Source organism: Eleutherodactylus coqui, chromosome 6 (genome assembly GCF_035609145.1).
Source record: "Eleutherodactylus coqui strain aEleCoq1 chromosome 6, aEleCoq1.hap1, whole genome shotgun sequence".
In the NCBI taxonomy this organism is placed as follows: domain Eukaryota; kingdom Metazoa; phylum Chordata; class Amphibia; order Anura; family Eleutherodactylidae; genus Eleutherodactylus; species Eleutherodactylus coqui.
In genome coordinates, this window is record NC_089842.1 from 177560659 (window position 1) to 177575775 (window position 15117).

The 15117-nt window shown below is 39.1% G+C and overlaps 1 protein-coding gene across 1 annotated transcript in view; it reads left to right on the top strand.

The window, feature by feature from the left end:
- TYRO3 (TYRO3 protein tyrosine kinase) overlaps positions 1 to 15117 on the top strand; it is a 173954-nt gene that overhangs the window by 113035 nt on the left and 45802 nt on the right. Inside the window, exons 8-9 of the mRNA XM_066608303.1 lie at positions 13420 to 13562; positions 14041 to 14185. Coding sequence (XP_066464400.1) covers positions 13420 to 13562; positions 14041 to 14185 — 288 coding nt within the window. The remainder of the gene's footprint in view (positions 1 to 13419; positions 13563 to 14040; positions 14186 to 15117) is intronic.

Genomic DNA, 15117 nt, shown 5'->3' on the forward strand with positions numbered 1-15117 from the left:
GTACTTTTTTCAAATTGTTAAACTATCTATATTTTTGCTGTAAGGGTAAATATTGTGTGCTGCTACAGATGGAAGATGTGTGGATATTTCTGCAATATTCTAAGGATAACCTCTGTTGTGTGCAATGGTAGTGGAATGAGCCTACGTAACCTCTGTTTGCTGAAAGAAGAATTAATGGGATTTCCTCTGTGCAGATGCAGGAAATAGGTCATATTACCCTGGGGTCCTTGTAATTCCAGTCTTGCTATACCCTCATACCTTTTTAGTCTCTTGTTAATGTATATAAAGAGGTAAATATGTTGTTTCAGGATTGTTAAAAATGACATATTTTAATAGTATTTACACAAAGAAAGACATATGCTCTTTTTGCTTTAGTTAGCTTTCTTACAGCTGTTTTACCTAAAGGGCTATTCCCATCTGGGCCCCCGAACCCATCCTGCTTCATTTCTTCTGGCTGCTGCATCCAGGGACCGATATGTGGCTGGATTTTACGGAAACAGCTGAGCCTTTTGTGCTACGCTGTTTCCGTAACTCTCATAGAAGTAAATGTGAAGTATGTTGAGAGATTAAGTTTGCTTTACAGAAGACTGGAGCAGTCCTTAAGTGTATTCTATTTTGTGCAGCTTTGACTTAAGATTAAGGCCTGTGTCTGACTAAAAATAAAATATTTTGCCAAGTCGCAGTTCTTTTGCATACTGCAGCATGTTTTTCCTGTATTTTACTCTTACACAGCACTTCCACCATGTTTAACAATGGTAAAGATGTGTTTTTGCTAGTGGCTTTTTCTCATACGTGGCACATTACATAGGGTCTTTGATGACCAAATGGCTCATTCTTGGATTTCTGAAACCAAAGAACTGTATACTACTTTATTGCTAAACCAAAATTATAGGTGACGCTACTAAAAATAAGCAGGGGTGCAATTATTGTGCCTATGCCAGAATATTACAAAAGCAGGAAAACTAACACAAATATCTAAAAGCACACAATCTGATACCAAAGAGATATACAAAAATTCATTTTATTGATATGCAGGAACAAAAAAATATAAAAACCATTAAAAAGCACACAATTTCAAAACAAAGCCAGTGTTACCAGTACAATAAGTGTCAACACGAACCACGGCCAATCCTGTAAATAAATACATATATATGATTTAGATAAATACGCCCTCTGTTCAAACGTCATAACTGAATACAAAAATGCATCCAAAAGCATACTCCAAAAACAAGATGCAAGAGTTAATACATAGAAGGTCATAGCAATGTGACATCTAGAATATGAAAAAGAGCCCCCAAGTGAAAATTGCCACCAGGGAACTAAGCAGTAAGAAATGAGAAAACGAAGGGCGGCCGTTGTTCCTACATGTAGCAATAAAATTACTTTTTGGTATCTGGTTGTGAACTTTTACATGCTTTGTGCCGCTTTTCTTAGCTTTTGTAGTACTCCTTGATTTCTGTCTGCTGCATTTCTTTTTGAAAATTGCTGTAAATATGTCATGAGTTTTTTTTTTTTTTTTTTTACTACAATCAGCTTTAATTTGATCTGTAGTTCTTTCATAGTGAAACTGAAGTATGTTGGTATACTCTTAGGCAGGACTATTCTTTTTCTGTCTCTGTGAAGCGGAATAATATAGCCTAATGTAGCTTGGAATACCAAATGCATCTGAGAACAGCCTGAACTTTCCATTCTGTGTACACTGTACTCGGTGGGATTGTGCTCTGTAACAAATCCATGTAGTCTGAGACTTGTCTTCTAAAAATAAATACTATTCAGTCAGGATGAGAACGAAGTAGTGTATGCTACTCTCCTGTGATTCTGCTTCTATAGCTGTGATAAGGACGTTGCATATTTCTGTATGTAAATCATCATAGAACGTACTGGATGAGTATGACATGTAGACTGATCTAGGAGCTGGTAGCATCTTCACTATTCTGCTGTCGGAGCAACCGGAGATGTGTAGTCTCATAATAACTGTATAACTACAGCTTTAGCTTGGGTGCAGGTTTCTTCGAAGAGATTTCCCAAAAATATGCAAATAACTGGGTGTTTTGTCTAATTCTTACCTTCTGTTCTCTCGAGATCTCTAAATGACAGCACTTTTTGTTTTACAGAAATATGGAAGGATATGCAACTAGTACTGAGATCTCCTTTCCTGGGGTGGGAGTTTATCGTGACATTTTCCGTTTGCTTATCTTGCGTATCGCTAACTTCTGTTAACATTAGTGGAGATTAGAGATGAGCGAGCATACTCGCTAAGGCAAACTACTCGAGCAAGTAGTGCCTTATGCGAGTACCTGCCCGCTCGTCTCCAAAGACTCGGGTGCCGGCGGAGGAGAGCGGGGAGGAATGGGGGGGAGAACTCTCTCTCTCTCTCACTCCCCCCCCCCCCCCCCTCCCCTGCTCACTCCCGCAACTCGCCGCTCTCCCCCGCTGGCACCCGAATCTTTAGAGACGAGTGGGCAAGTACTTGCATAGGGCACTACTCGCTCAAGTAGTTTGCCTTAGCGAGTACACTCGCTCATCTCTAGTGGAGATGTCTCAATCGGTAGATAAGCATAAAATCGTTGGCCCTGGGAGGGTTCAATTTCTCCCTGAGGTAACTTTTATAGGTCATGTAATGCTCTTTATAGGTAATGCATTGTTTCTCAAGTGGGAGATGGAACAATGCATCTGCAGAGCCACATACTGGAAGACTACTTCCCTATAAGTCAATGTCCGACCTTCTAACAGGCCTTATAACATGACTAGGAATTTAAACAAAAACCAGAGTCTTTGATGTAGCCCTCATACACTTTAAAACTATCATGGAGCTCTTGGCCTTCTTGTGATGCTGGGTTTTCCAAGCATTTACCATTGACTAATCTTCAGACTAGTTGATCAACGGGAGTCTGCTGCTCAGGTTCAATGGGAAATGGGAGCAATGCTTGCCATTATACTTCCAGCACCTCATTATGGTCCGAGCCAGAAGGCTTTGCTCCTATTACACTTCTGACTTTGAGCACACTGCGGCTATACGGCTAAGATGCACTGACAGAAGGCCTGATGATCACATCATTGTTGGGGATCCCAAGTGGCAGACCCCTGCTGATCAACTGTTTTAATAACCTTTCCTGAGGAATACCCTTTTAATTACATCAAGATTCCTCTGCAGAGTAAGCCCTGTCATGTATTATATCCTGTTCTATTTATGCTGTACATCTGTGTGATACATCATTTTATAAAGCCACAAAACATGGTTCAGCTAAACTCTAATGGGTTCTAAAATAATCAATAATCTCAGGGAGGCTAAGGCTCCAGTGGCATTGATTTGTACTATGGCCTAACAATGCATAAATCTTTCACTTGCTGAGTGCTGCCATTTGTTGGCAAAACTGCTTTAGGCAAGGTGACATTTTTACTGGAAAAAGTTCCTAAAGAATCTTCTGCACTTTAATCAAAATCCCAGCAAAACCTCTTTTCGATGACCACCCAAAATTGTATTAAAAATTGGTTGAGGGGTGGGGGATAGTTTTTTTAAGAGGATTACCAGTATGTATAATAGATGGTAGAACTAAAAATCTGCCATAGAAAAAATGGTCTGATAAAGGGATGGTCTTTTGGAGAGGCTTCACTGTATATAATTGGGCTGGTAATGCAAAGTGCTTTGGTAAAATGAGAAATGTCCTGATTACTTGAAATGATGTATCGCTTTTGGCTCTAACAATAAGGTTATAAGAAGGAAAATGCTCAATATTGCTGCTTCACTTTCTTTAATATTAGATGCAGTTCAGAAATGAGCACTGAAAAGATCATAATAAAAATGCCAAGTTGAACCTATCGTGCCAAGTTTTCTAGAGCTGTTTAACACCTTAGTGACCACTCATATGCCTTTTTACAGTGGTCACTAATTCATCATTCCAGTGGGAATGGGGACCTGGCTGTTCGAGCAGTGGGGATCAGAGAAACAATTGATCCTCACTGTTTAACCCTTTACATGCTGCGGTGAATGCGACCGTGGCATGTAGAAGGCGAACAGGAGGGGAGCTCCCTCTGTCACCCATTGGACACTCGTGATGTGATCACAGGGTCCTGATGAGTTACCATGGCACTCAAAGGCTTGAACATAGCTTCTGGGTATGCTAAAATGAAAACATTTTAGCACATTATTTAACCTGCATATTGCACGCAGGTATATATTTTTAAAAATTTCTTAAATAGCTAATTATGTATATCTCGCCTCACAAAAAGATGGAATAAAAAAGCGATTCAAAAGTCATAAGGATCACAAAATTGTACCAATAAAAAGTACAATTTCCCCCAGCAAAAAAAAAAAATCCTCAAACAGAACTGTGGACAGAAAAAAAATTGGGAATTTTTGAATGCAACCATACAAAAAATACATCCTTTAAAAAAAAAAAAAAAAAAAAAAAGGGTTTGAATGGTAGTAAGCTTTTTTTAAAATATCAAAATTTCTCTCCTTTTTTTTATCAACATAATCCTACTGACACCTCAAAATAATAATAATTTTACATACTGTTTATACTGCATTGTGAACACTGAAAATAATATAACAAAATCTGAAATTCTTTTTTTTTTTATATTGCCTCCGGGAAAAAAACAGATTAAAAAAATGTGTTTTGTTCCTAAAAATGGTATTCATGTAGACTGGAGCTCATCTCGCAAAAAAAAATAAGCGCTTTATAGAGCTCTGTCGATGGGAAAATTAAAAATGTTATGGCTCGTGGAGTTCAGCGACGCAAGAAGATCTTTAAGTGTACATGAATAGCATAACTTTGAAAAATTGTATAAACTCTATAGCTGGAAAGGCACTTGTCATATAAATGAATCTACTGTGATGAGATATATATATATATATATAATATATATATATATATATATATATATATATATATATATATATATATATATATATATATATATATATATACACGATAGATGGATATGCAATAGGTAGGGTATATATTGTGATGTAGAAGCTGTAACCTGTCAGACATCTTGGTGTGTGTCTCAGCATTCATTTTATGTTGGCCTATTCAGTATGGCGCAGCTACCTTTGTCCCACGTGGTTTTGCAACACTGCTGTGTAGCTTGTAGGTGGAAGGGTTAAATGCTTTTCAGCATCTAGGAAAAGCTGGATAAATTCCAATGTTCTAATCCCCCTTCTTCTCTTGTATTTGATAAGCCTTTGATGTACAAGAGGACAGGAAATCCCTTATCCCGGTGGCCATAAAACTAGCTAACCACAGTTCAAGGCAAAGTGCCTCTTTGGTGTGGAATTAACACCTTGGATGGTTCACGCAGACCTCCTGGTGCTAGACTCACATCAGAAAAATCTTTTAATAAAGAATATTTGGGCATATGAAGGTCTCAGCCCGATATGAATCATATTTTCAGAATTTTGGCGGCCCAGCTGAACAAAGCACATCTACGCGCATTGAGGTCCACGCCCAGAACACCCAGAACCACATATCTGGGAAAATATGAAATTGAATACAGCCATGTGTAGACTCGTGTAGATAAAATCATGACTAAAAATGTGCCGAGCCTATATTCCTGATCAGATAACCTTGTGTGGAGATATGACTAAAAATAGGAAAGTATGATTTTTCAGAGTTCCTAGAAACCCAATCCACCCTTCTCTGTGTGACGTCAGAGAGGGCGGGAGAAAGAGTGTTCTGAGGGACCCTTTATAATGTGGGACCCCACAGGTCCCAATTGGCAATCCTGGAGTGATACTACGGTATATGGGCTGTCCCTTGTTCTAGGAACTCTGCCGAAATCGGACCCATTGGACTGAGATGCCAGTCTGGTAACTTTCTTTTAATTTCTCCTGTTTATTTTAAATCTGCTGAGTGTGTAGTCATACTGTATTCCTTATACAAAAAAAAGTTGCTACATGGGAGAATATCTTTGCAGAGACCATATTTTGGCACTGCTAGACCTTTTCTAGAATAAATCTAGACTTTATCAGTCAAGCCTTGTCCGTTTTAAAACTCCGAAGATTCTGTTTATAATTCATAAGTCGGGTTCCAATTTACATATAAAACTGGTGGTGGCCATGTTTAATTTGTATGCGTAGTGTAGAGCTCTGGACTGTGTTTGAACTGATCAGGTGGATGATTTGAGCTTTTGCTTCGCATGTGTAAAAAGGCTAGGAAAGCTGGGTATAAATCGGCCTGTATTCTAATGACTTCAAGCTTGCAATACTGCAGAGTGATCGAGGACAGAGGTGGGATCAATAGGTATCATCCCTTCTCCTCTCTCCTCCTGTCCAGTATGTCACAAATTGATTTGCAGAGCAGGGCTAGACGGATTGCTGTGGAATAATAATAATATAATAATAATCTTTATTTGTATAGCGCCAACTTATTCCGCAGCGCTTATTGTGGCAGTAAGTGATGGTCACTTGTCTGGTTGACGTGCAGAGTCTTGGAAAGTTGGGTACCAATCACTTCACCATCTAAGGCCTTCTCCTGCCCCCTTGCCAGGACCTGACAGTACTAACCCAGAGAATGTGTTTCATTATTTATTCTGCATGCTGAATGCCATAAAAACTTTTTAATTCTTTTCTTTTTTTTCTCCTAATACCCCCCTCAAAAAAATGAATAAATAAAACGTAAGTCCTACAAAACATATGTACCCAAAAATTATGCAATTAAAGATTTGTTTTGCAAAAAGCAAGTTGTCATACAACGAAGACAACAGAACAATTTAAAACATTATGGCTCTAGGAATGCAGTGACGAAAAATACCCCTGAAAAATTGGTTGATTATCAAGGTATAAAATGGGTTTGTCACTAAATTGTTAAGAGTACATTGCAAATGACTTCTGTGAGTTATTTGGGGTATTAAGCCAGCAAGAATCAACTGTGCAGGGTATATACATTCTATTTCAGAAATATACACAACCAAGAAGGTGGTCTGTCTGAAATGCACACATCTCTACCATACCACCATGTTGTTTTTTTCCTGCCCATCATTGGAAAGCATGATGCAGATTATTCACTGGCCAACTTCCCTGTTGTGAATGTGCATTCACTGCCTTTCCACTGAGCTATTACAGAGCAGAGAAAGCTACTATGACAGTGGGCGGTAATACACTCCACATGAATGTTTCTACTCTTAGCAGTGATAAGGAGACAGAATCTCCCTCACACCCCAGCCCTGCAAATGGGCTATTGTTGGCAGCGACATGCTAGCCACATTACTACCTGCATCATATATGATCATATATGCCCCCACCCCCCAGCAGCTCCACGCTGAGCTTAACAAACATGGCAAAATAACTAAAATGCTTCTGTTAACCCCTTCCCTGTCGTGGTACTTGGCTAGAGGAGGGGAGCCTTTACATGGTGCTGGTAAGAGCTGTACTAACCCAGTGCTTGACTGTTCTCTGAACTCCCCCCAGAGACTGGAGGGAGGCAGGGCTTAATGCCACAGACATTAGCTGCATGTTAGAGTGACTGTAAGCTCCGCATCTCTAAGGGGGAAGTGGGGTACTGCTCGCTCCCTTTTACACAGTCATGAGAGAGACTGATCATTGCTGGGAATGCCCTTGAGCCAGAAACTCAAAATTAGAAGAGCCTGCAAACCAAGTCTGAGACTTTCTAAATGCATGAGAGGGAAAACTCAATGCAACCCACCCCTCCCCAAGTCTGTAGGGACTTGGTAAGATGTGTATTGATTTTTTTTCTTCATGCACAAAGGTTACATAGCCTTTGAGGGTGTTGTCCACAATTTAATAAAATAAAAAAGACTTGGAGTCCTTTTAGATGGCACGGAGATAGGGGGTAACTTTACATTTTGGGACAGTCCACTTACAGATATCCCATGGAGAGAATAGCTGTGGCAAGGACTGATGCACTGACAATACCTGTAAACCTGACCTGTTGGGGGTACTGAAGTTCACAGTTTAGAAATGCTTGTGAGAGGTTGGATTCCTACATTGCGGTACTGTATACTGTACTGTATCTGAGATGCACCCATGATGGGGCCAAAATCACACTTGCATGTTGATTACACTGTTTTCAAATTAACTGGAGTTAAAAGTAGTTTCATTGTTGATGACTGTATGATAAACTGCTGCATAACCACGCAGTCATTTTAAAAAAGGAAACTACTTTTTAGCTTCAGTAAATTTGAAAACTCTGCTGATTTCACAAGTCGGTGCCGTTTAAGCCGCATCACGGACGCACTTCAACTACGCTACTACCATATCGTATGAAATCAGTATAAGGCTGGAGGACTCTGTTGAATTCATGAGCGCAGACAGAACGGATATTCTCCTAGGATTTTTCTTTTGCTCACATTAGGTATTTTGTTCATTTTACCCTTAAATTTATGCTACAAATAATATAATCTGAACAGACAAACGTCTCCTAATGTGACATTCAAAGTTCCTCTGTCCATCCAAAGTCCTAACAAGTCTGTCCTGCTTAACAAAAAACATCCTAGTGTCAGGATCTCATGGTTCAATTACTCAATTCATGCTAATATTTCCCCTTGTGCCCATCACAATTCTCCACTGTCACAGCTCGAGTTATGTCACAAACAGATGATTGTTAGCAGCTTCTGCTGGGTGTCGTCTTGTTAGGCTGAATTTTCACCCTTTTTTTTTTTCATTGCCTGAATTTGGCAGTGCATAGCGCATGAAATCTAGTTTACCTCAGTTTGTGTTTCAAGTGCTTTGAAATTTCCAGTTATACAGTTTACACTAGATCTAAGTTGTTAAGTAGACAATAGTGGTTTGTATTTATTACATTCATAATATTTATGACTTCTGAATGTCAAACTGCACCGACTCATCCGCAGCAGTGTTCGGCATTCTCTTCTTGGCTGCTACTCTGTTGCTAGATACAGCAGATAAACCAACGGATAATCCAATATCGGTGTGAGCCAGCCAGGGTTGCCAAGCATCTGTAAATTCCGGGACAGCTTGAAGAAATAACAGAATTTTTTTCCCAATACCTATTCAAAAAGTTGTTTTGTGGTTTTTTTTGTTTGTTTGTTTTTTTGTTTTTTCTTTGTTGTTTTTGTACAAGATATTATAGAGCTTATACAGGATATTATACTTTTACAGTTGACAGTAAATACTGCTAATGTATTCATATCATACTAGCTTGTTTAAGGACCATTCTCGCAGAACTCTAGAACTGAACAATAAGCTCATTATGGTTCCTGCTGTCTGAAAAGGTGTGTTTGTGCTCCTGCTTTTTTAAAAGCTTGTTTATTTGACCATGTCTCGAAGGTTAACAACCGGACTCTAACTTGTCTATAGTTTAAGGACGCCTTTTTACCCCTTTGATGTACTGATTTGATTTTTAAAAAGTTTTTTTATTATGTTTTAAGGCTTTTACATCATGCTGCACTTCTTTGATATAAGTTACAAGTTTCAAATACTGTAGTTTACTTAGTTTTAAATTGCTTTACATGGTTTTGATATCTCGCTATATAATCCCTCTACAAGAGTAATATATTAAAAAGAATAACACTGACCCCTGTGTTACCTCATTGGTAACGATGACAGAATTGGAGTATGTAACATTAATAACACTCTTTCTATCACTGAGCTAGTTACATACCCATTTACACATATTCTCATTTTATAGACCAACCTTTTTTGTGGCACAGTATCAAATGCTTTGGAAAATGTTAGATAAATGACATCCAATAACTACAACTTGCCTTCTCGTAGAAGCTGATCAGATTGGTATGACAGGAGCAATCCCTCATAAACCAATTCCGATATGGAGTTGTACCTCAATGAAAATAGTCATATTTCAGGATAATCTCTCTGAGAAACCCTTCAAACATCTTACAACAGAAGTTAAACTTACCGCCTATACAGTAGTTTGCGGGTTCACAATTTTTTACCCCTTTTTGAATTTTGGGATCACATTCGCTCTGTGTCAATCCTATGGAACAGTCCCCATCACTATAGAGTCATTAAGTATGAAAAAAAAGATTTATTTCATTACTTAATTCCCTTGGAGCCCAGGGGTGTATGCCATCGGGACCAAGTGATTTTTTTTTTTTATTACTTCTTTTTCCCATTTTTATTTCTTTAAGGCCACTCCATACTTCCTCCTGCATTAAACTGGTGAGATTAATGGAGACTTTATGTTATCTCTCTGCATTTCACCTAAGATTCAACTTTCCTATTTCAATACAATGAAGAAAAAACTATTTAATAGATTTACTTTCTCCTCATCACCTCCTAGAATACTTCCCTCATTACGTTTGATTTATTAAAAAAAAAGTTTGCACAGTTTTTGTTGTAAATTAAACCTAATGATAAAAAATTGTTTTTTTGGGGGTTTTTTTGTCACTCACCAATATTAAAAAGGACCAATGAAGGTGGCTGTGGTTTACTAGAAGTAGATGTAATATATTACTAAAGCCAGAAAAAGGTACAAATTTTGGAGCAAATCTAAGTTTGCTCACAGATTTCATTTTCTAACTTCAGAACAGTCTAAAATGCACCAAATGTATTAAGAAGCATGCACCTTTTATTCACTTCGTTGATCATTTTCTTTTTTTGACTGGTGCATATAATGCCAGGCTTAATAAATTTGGGACTTTGTTCCAAGGATAGTAGATCAGTAACCCAAGCAGTAGGTTTCAAGCTCAAGAGACCCTAGAACAGTAGTATATTGAAGAAAAAAATACAAAACTGCCATTGTAGACCCTCAAACCGATAGAAAGCTGACTCTTGAAACGTTGGAAAAATACTTAAAGGGGTTGTCTCGCGCCGAAACGGGTTTTTTTTTTTTCCATAGGCCCCCCGTTCGGCGCAGGACAACCCCAAAGGATGTGTTAAAAAAAAAATTTTTATTACTTACCCGAATCCCCGCTCTGCGACGTCTTCCTTCTTCCTTCTTCTTCCTTCACCAAGATGGCCGCCGGATCTTCACCCACGATGCACCGCGGGTCTTCTCCCATGGTGCACCGTGGGCTCTGTGCGGTCCATTGCCGATTCCAGCCTCCTGATTGGCTGGAATCGGCACACGTGACGGGGCGGAGCTACGAGGACCAGCTCTCCGGCACGAGCGGCCCCATTCACCAAGAAGAAGACCGCACAGCGCAAGCGCGTCTAAAAAAGCAAGAAGACATCAGAATTAGACGGATCCATGGCGACGGGGATGCTAGCAACGGAGCAGGTAAGTGAATAACTTCTGTATGGCTCATATTTAATGCACGATGTACATTACAAAGTGCATTAATATGGCCATACAGAAGTGTATGACCCCACTTGCTGCCGCGAGACAACCCCTTTAAGCTTCTTGAAATTGTGCAACAAGGGCACCCAAGGTTCTTGAAACTATTGAATGCATATAACTATTAGTGGAAAATAGACATTAGAACCACTGGAAATGGTGGGACACTAACACTGTAGATGTGAAGATCGATATATATTGACATGTCAATCTTTTTTCAGTTGTATACCAATAACTGACATTCTCCAAATAAAGCACTGCTACCACCTGAGGCTCTCAGAGATGTGAACTTCTCAGGACGGTAAGCTGAGAGCTGAGGTTCTTGGAACTGCAACACCCAAGACCTGGATCAGTAGAATAACGAACGCTCTTGGAACATTTTTACTGATTTTAGAGATTTCAAAGATTTTTCTGATGGTACAGGCTATTAGTTGCCTTCAGTTAGAAACGAAAACCTGAAGATTCCTTTTAAAATCGGTGACCTCCATGATGCTTCTGTTCTCATCCTAAAAATGGATTAATCAAAAGCTGAAGCCTTTAAGCAGAAGTGAATAGACTCCAATAAGAATAGAAATGGCCTTGCGTGCAAATACAGAATCGATGAAGAAATTCGTATTATTACCCTTTGTCCTTCTTTAGCTTTTCATTGGTAATCTCAAGTTTGTAAAAGTTGTTACAGTCGTTCACAAATAATTTAATGAGTATTTGTGTTAGGATAATTTAGGTCACAATCAATATGGCTGCACTTCCTGCTGTCACTTTTGTAAAAACTGCCTTTTAAAAAATGGTAATATCTTGAAGTAAAGGCAGACAAAAAGTTACCAAATGTTAGTTATCGCTCTAACATTTGATTTGTCATAATTAGATGGCCTTTGTGTTTTGAGTGGTCCTCTCAGGCTGCTGCTTGTGTTCTGTGTTAGAGGGTCTACCAGCTTACTGTTATGCTGGGTGGACTCTATAACCTTCGATTTCACTGCTTTTTATGTAGTTATTATTAGTTTATATTTGTCACATCCATAGAGAAATGTACTGAAGCAATGTGTTTGCTCTATATACCAAATGAAACGATTACCCTGATCATGTGAGGGGCAGTTATGCATAAGCTTTGAAGATATCTGTTAAATATTATATTATGGATTCAGGTATCTCGAAGACATACTGCATGTACTTACAGGTTTTATAGAAGGTTTGGATCACGCAGTCATTTTTAAAGATGACTCAGAGCACATTTTTAAAGGCTTTTTTGTATGGCCTGTCTTTTTTTATGTCTTACTGAACATTTTCAAGGCTGTATTCTGTACTGTGTAAAATTTACATACATGTCTCCGAACCCTCTGATGAGGCCTGTTACAGCAGAGCTGGAGCAGCTAGAAGAGGTTTTTATTTTGTGGGAACCTGAGTCACTCCTCTATTGTCTCATTTCTCTCCTGTGTATAACCTCAAGATGTTTTATTAGCAAATGATATAAAACTTTATGTAAATATTATTCTAGCTGGGCTATGGACCCAATAAATCGGTCCTGGTCACTGGCGTAGCTATAAGGTATGCAGCCGGGCCCAGGAACCTTAGGGGGCCCATTAGGCCTCTCTTGTCCATATAGGGAGCTCAGTACTATATTTGGCGGCCCTGTTACAGGTTTTGCATTGGGGCCCAAGAGGTTTTTTTTATCTAACTTGTAGAAATAGGAAGAAGGGATAATGCCTCTGGAGTACCACCTAAAAGAAGGTAGCATTTTTACAAGTCAATGTCAGACCTTTTAACAATCCTTGTAATAATGACTGGGAATATAAGCCAAAGCCAGAGTCTTCTTCAGACGGGAAAGATAAGTAGAGCACCAAGTAAGTGTGAGGAGACTTGTAAGACCATGCATGCTGTTCTGCAGCGCCACCTATTAAAAGGTAGCATTGGTTCTGCATTGTTTCATCCTATAATTTGCATACATTTCCAAGAGGAACCTGCATGGCCGTATAAGACTCCTTATATCTACTAGGTGCTCTCCCTAAGGAGAAAGTTTAGCCCTCCCAACCTAACTTGTTTCTAATTACAGTGCCACAAGTCCCATTCTGTGCAGCCATTTAGCACATTATAAATTACCCAGTGGTACTTGCCTACCTGGCTCCTGGAATTTACTCAGATGTGTATGTTATCTAATTTATGACTAAATTTGATAAAATTCTAAAAAGGATTATTTTGCCTACAGTTCCACTGCTTGTGCCACAAAATATCCATCTGACAAGGACAGGCTCGGGCTTATTGCTAGAATGGGAAGAAGTTCCACCTGATCTGCAAAACGATAGTCTGCAGGGATACAGAGTACAGTGGAAACAAGACAATATAACACAGGTCAGAAACTTATCATTAAATCGTAAAGTGTTCCCTAGCGTGGGTGTATTCACAGCAGTAGATTGTCTTACAGGAATGACTGCGACTACCATCCATCTGAATGAGCATTGCAAAAATATATGCAGCAGAACCAACCCCATTCGGATGTATGGAACTGACTTTGCTGTAGAATACACTTAGGCAGGATTCACACATTGCAGCCATGAAGTACTGTTTGCCACAGGTTTCCGAAAACTTTTTGAAAACTACAATTTTTGAAAATCGCAGCAAAAAATGTACCCCATTTTGTGAACCCATCATTTAACTGTTTTTGTATGGAGTGGTAATTCAAAAAATGTAGCTCATGACTAGCGATACATTACTATCTATGTCACAAAAAGTTTTGTTGGATGCAACTCTCATGATCATTTTTTTTTTTCACCATTGAATGGTTCATCGGATTTTGTTTCTCAGAAGTTGGCTGTTGCTCTTTTTACAGGGAGAGTTGATTGTTCAGGGAAATCAAGTCAACCTGACTTTCTGGGATCCTCTGAAGGACCTAACTGTGAGGGTCTGTGTGGCAAATTCTGCTGGATGTGGACCTTGGAGTGACTTTCTACTTGTGGCCTCTAAGGAAGAAGCTGGTGAGTAAGCCCAGAGTTTCATTAAAATTTTTGCACCATTTTGCCTCTGCATAACTTTCCCTTCAGATCCCTCAGTGAAGCTGGACTATTGGTTTATGCTGTGTTTACATGGAATGGTTATCTTTCAGAAAATGTATTCAAACAGGCGAAACTGAATGATAATCATTCAGTTTGAGTGAGATCCAACGACTGAACACCGAAGAAGAGCCGTGCGCTTCTCGTTCATCATTCAGTTTCAGCCGGCATAAAAATCATCACTGGCTCATGCAATTCTTGTGCAGTTTATACACTGATCATTCAGTGTGTCCCATTGGAATGTAAAACACTGAAGATCAGTGAATGAGAACTGCATCATTCTCAGTGAGAATCGTACGGTCTGAAGACACTGCCTGAGCGCGAACACGCTGGTGATGACATCATCAGCTCGTTCGCTTCAGCACATGAAAATCATAGGAGTCCCGTGTAAAAGGGGTATTGGTTTACTCTCTTCCCCAATAAAATCAACTGGCATACTGCCTTAAAAGGGTGCGCAGACATTCACCTATAGTAGTAATGCCCCTACCACAACCAAAAAAAAAGATTCCGGTTTCCTTTGGGAACCCCATTGTATGATCATGATCTAGCAAAAATATATTTTGTGAAAGTGCAAAAATACTTTGTATTTGTGTTGGCTTAATTATTATTATGGCATGATCATTCATGGAATTGTGTTTCTTGTTCTTGTGCTATGACTAGTGCGTTTGAGATCCAAAAAATGATACAACTTTAAACATTCTCCAGTGCTTAGTGGGTGTGGGTGTATGCAACAAAAAATTATGCAGTGTAGTTAAAGGCATTTTGAGAGCTGGATAAAGAAAAATACAGTTGACCGTGCCTAAAAAAATAAAACTGACTATACTCCCCCATCTCCAGTTTCTGTATCTCCAGTTCCA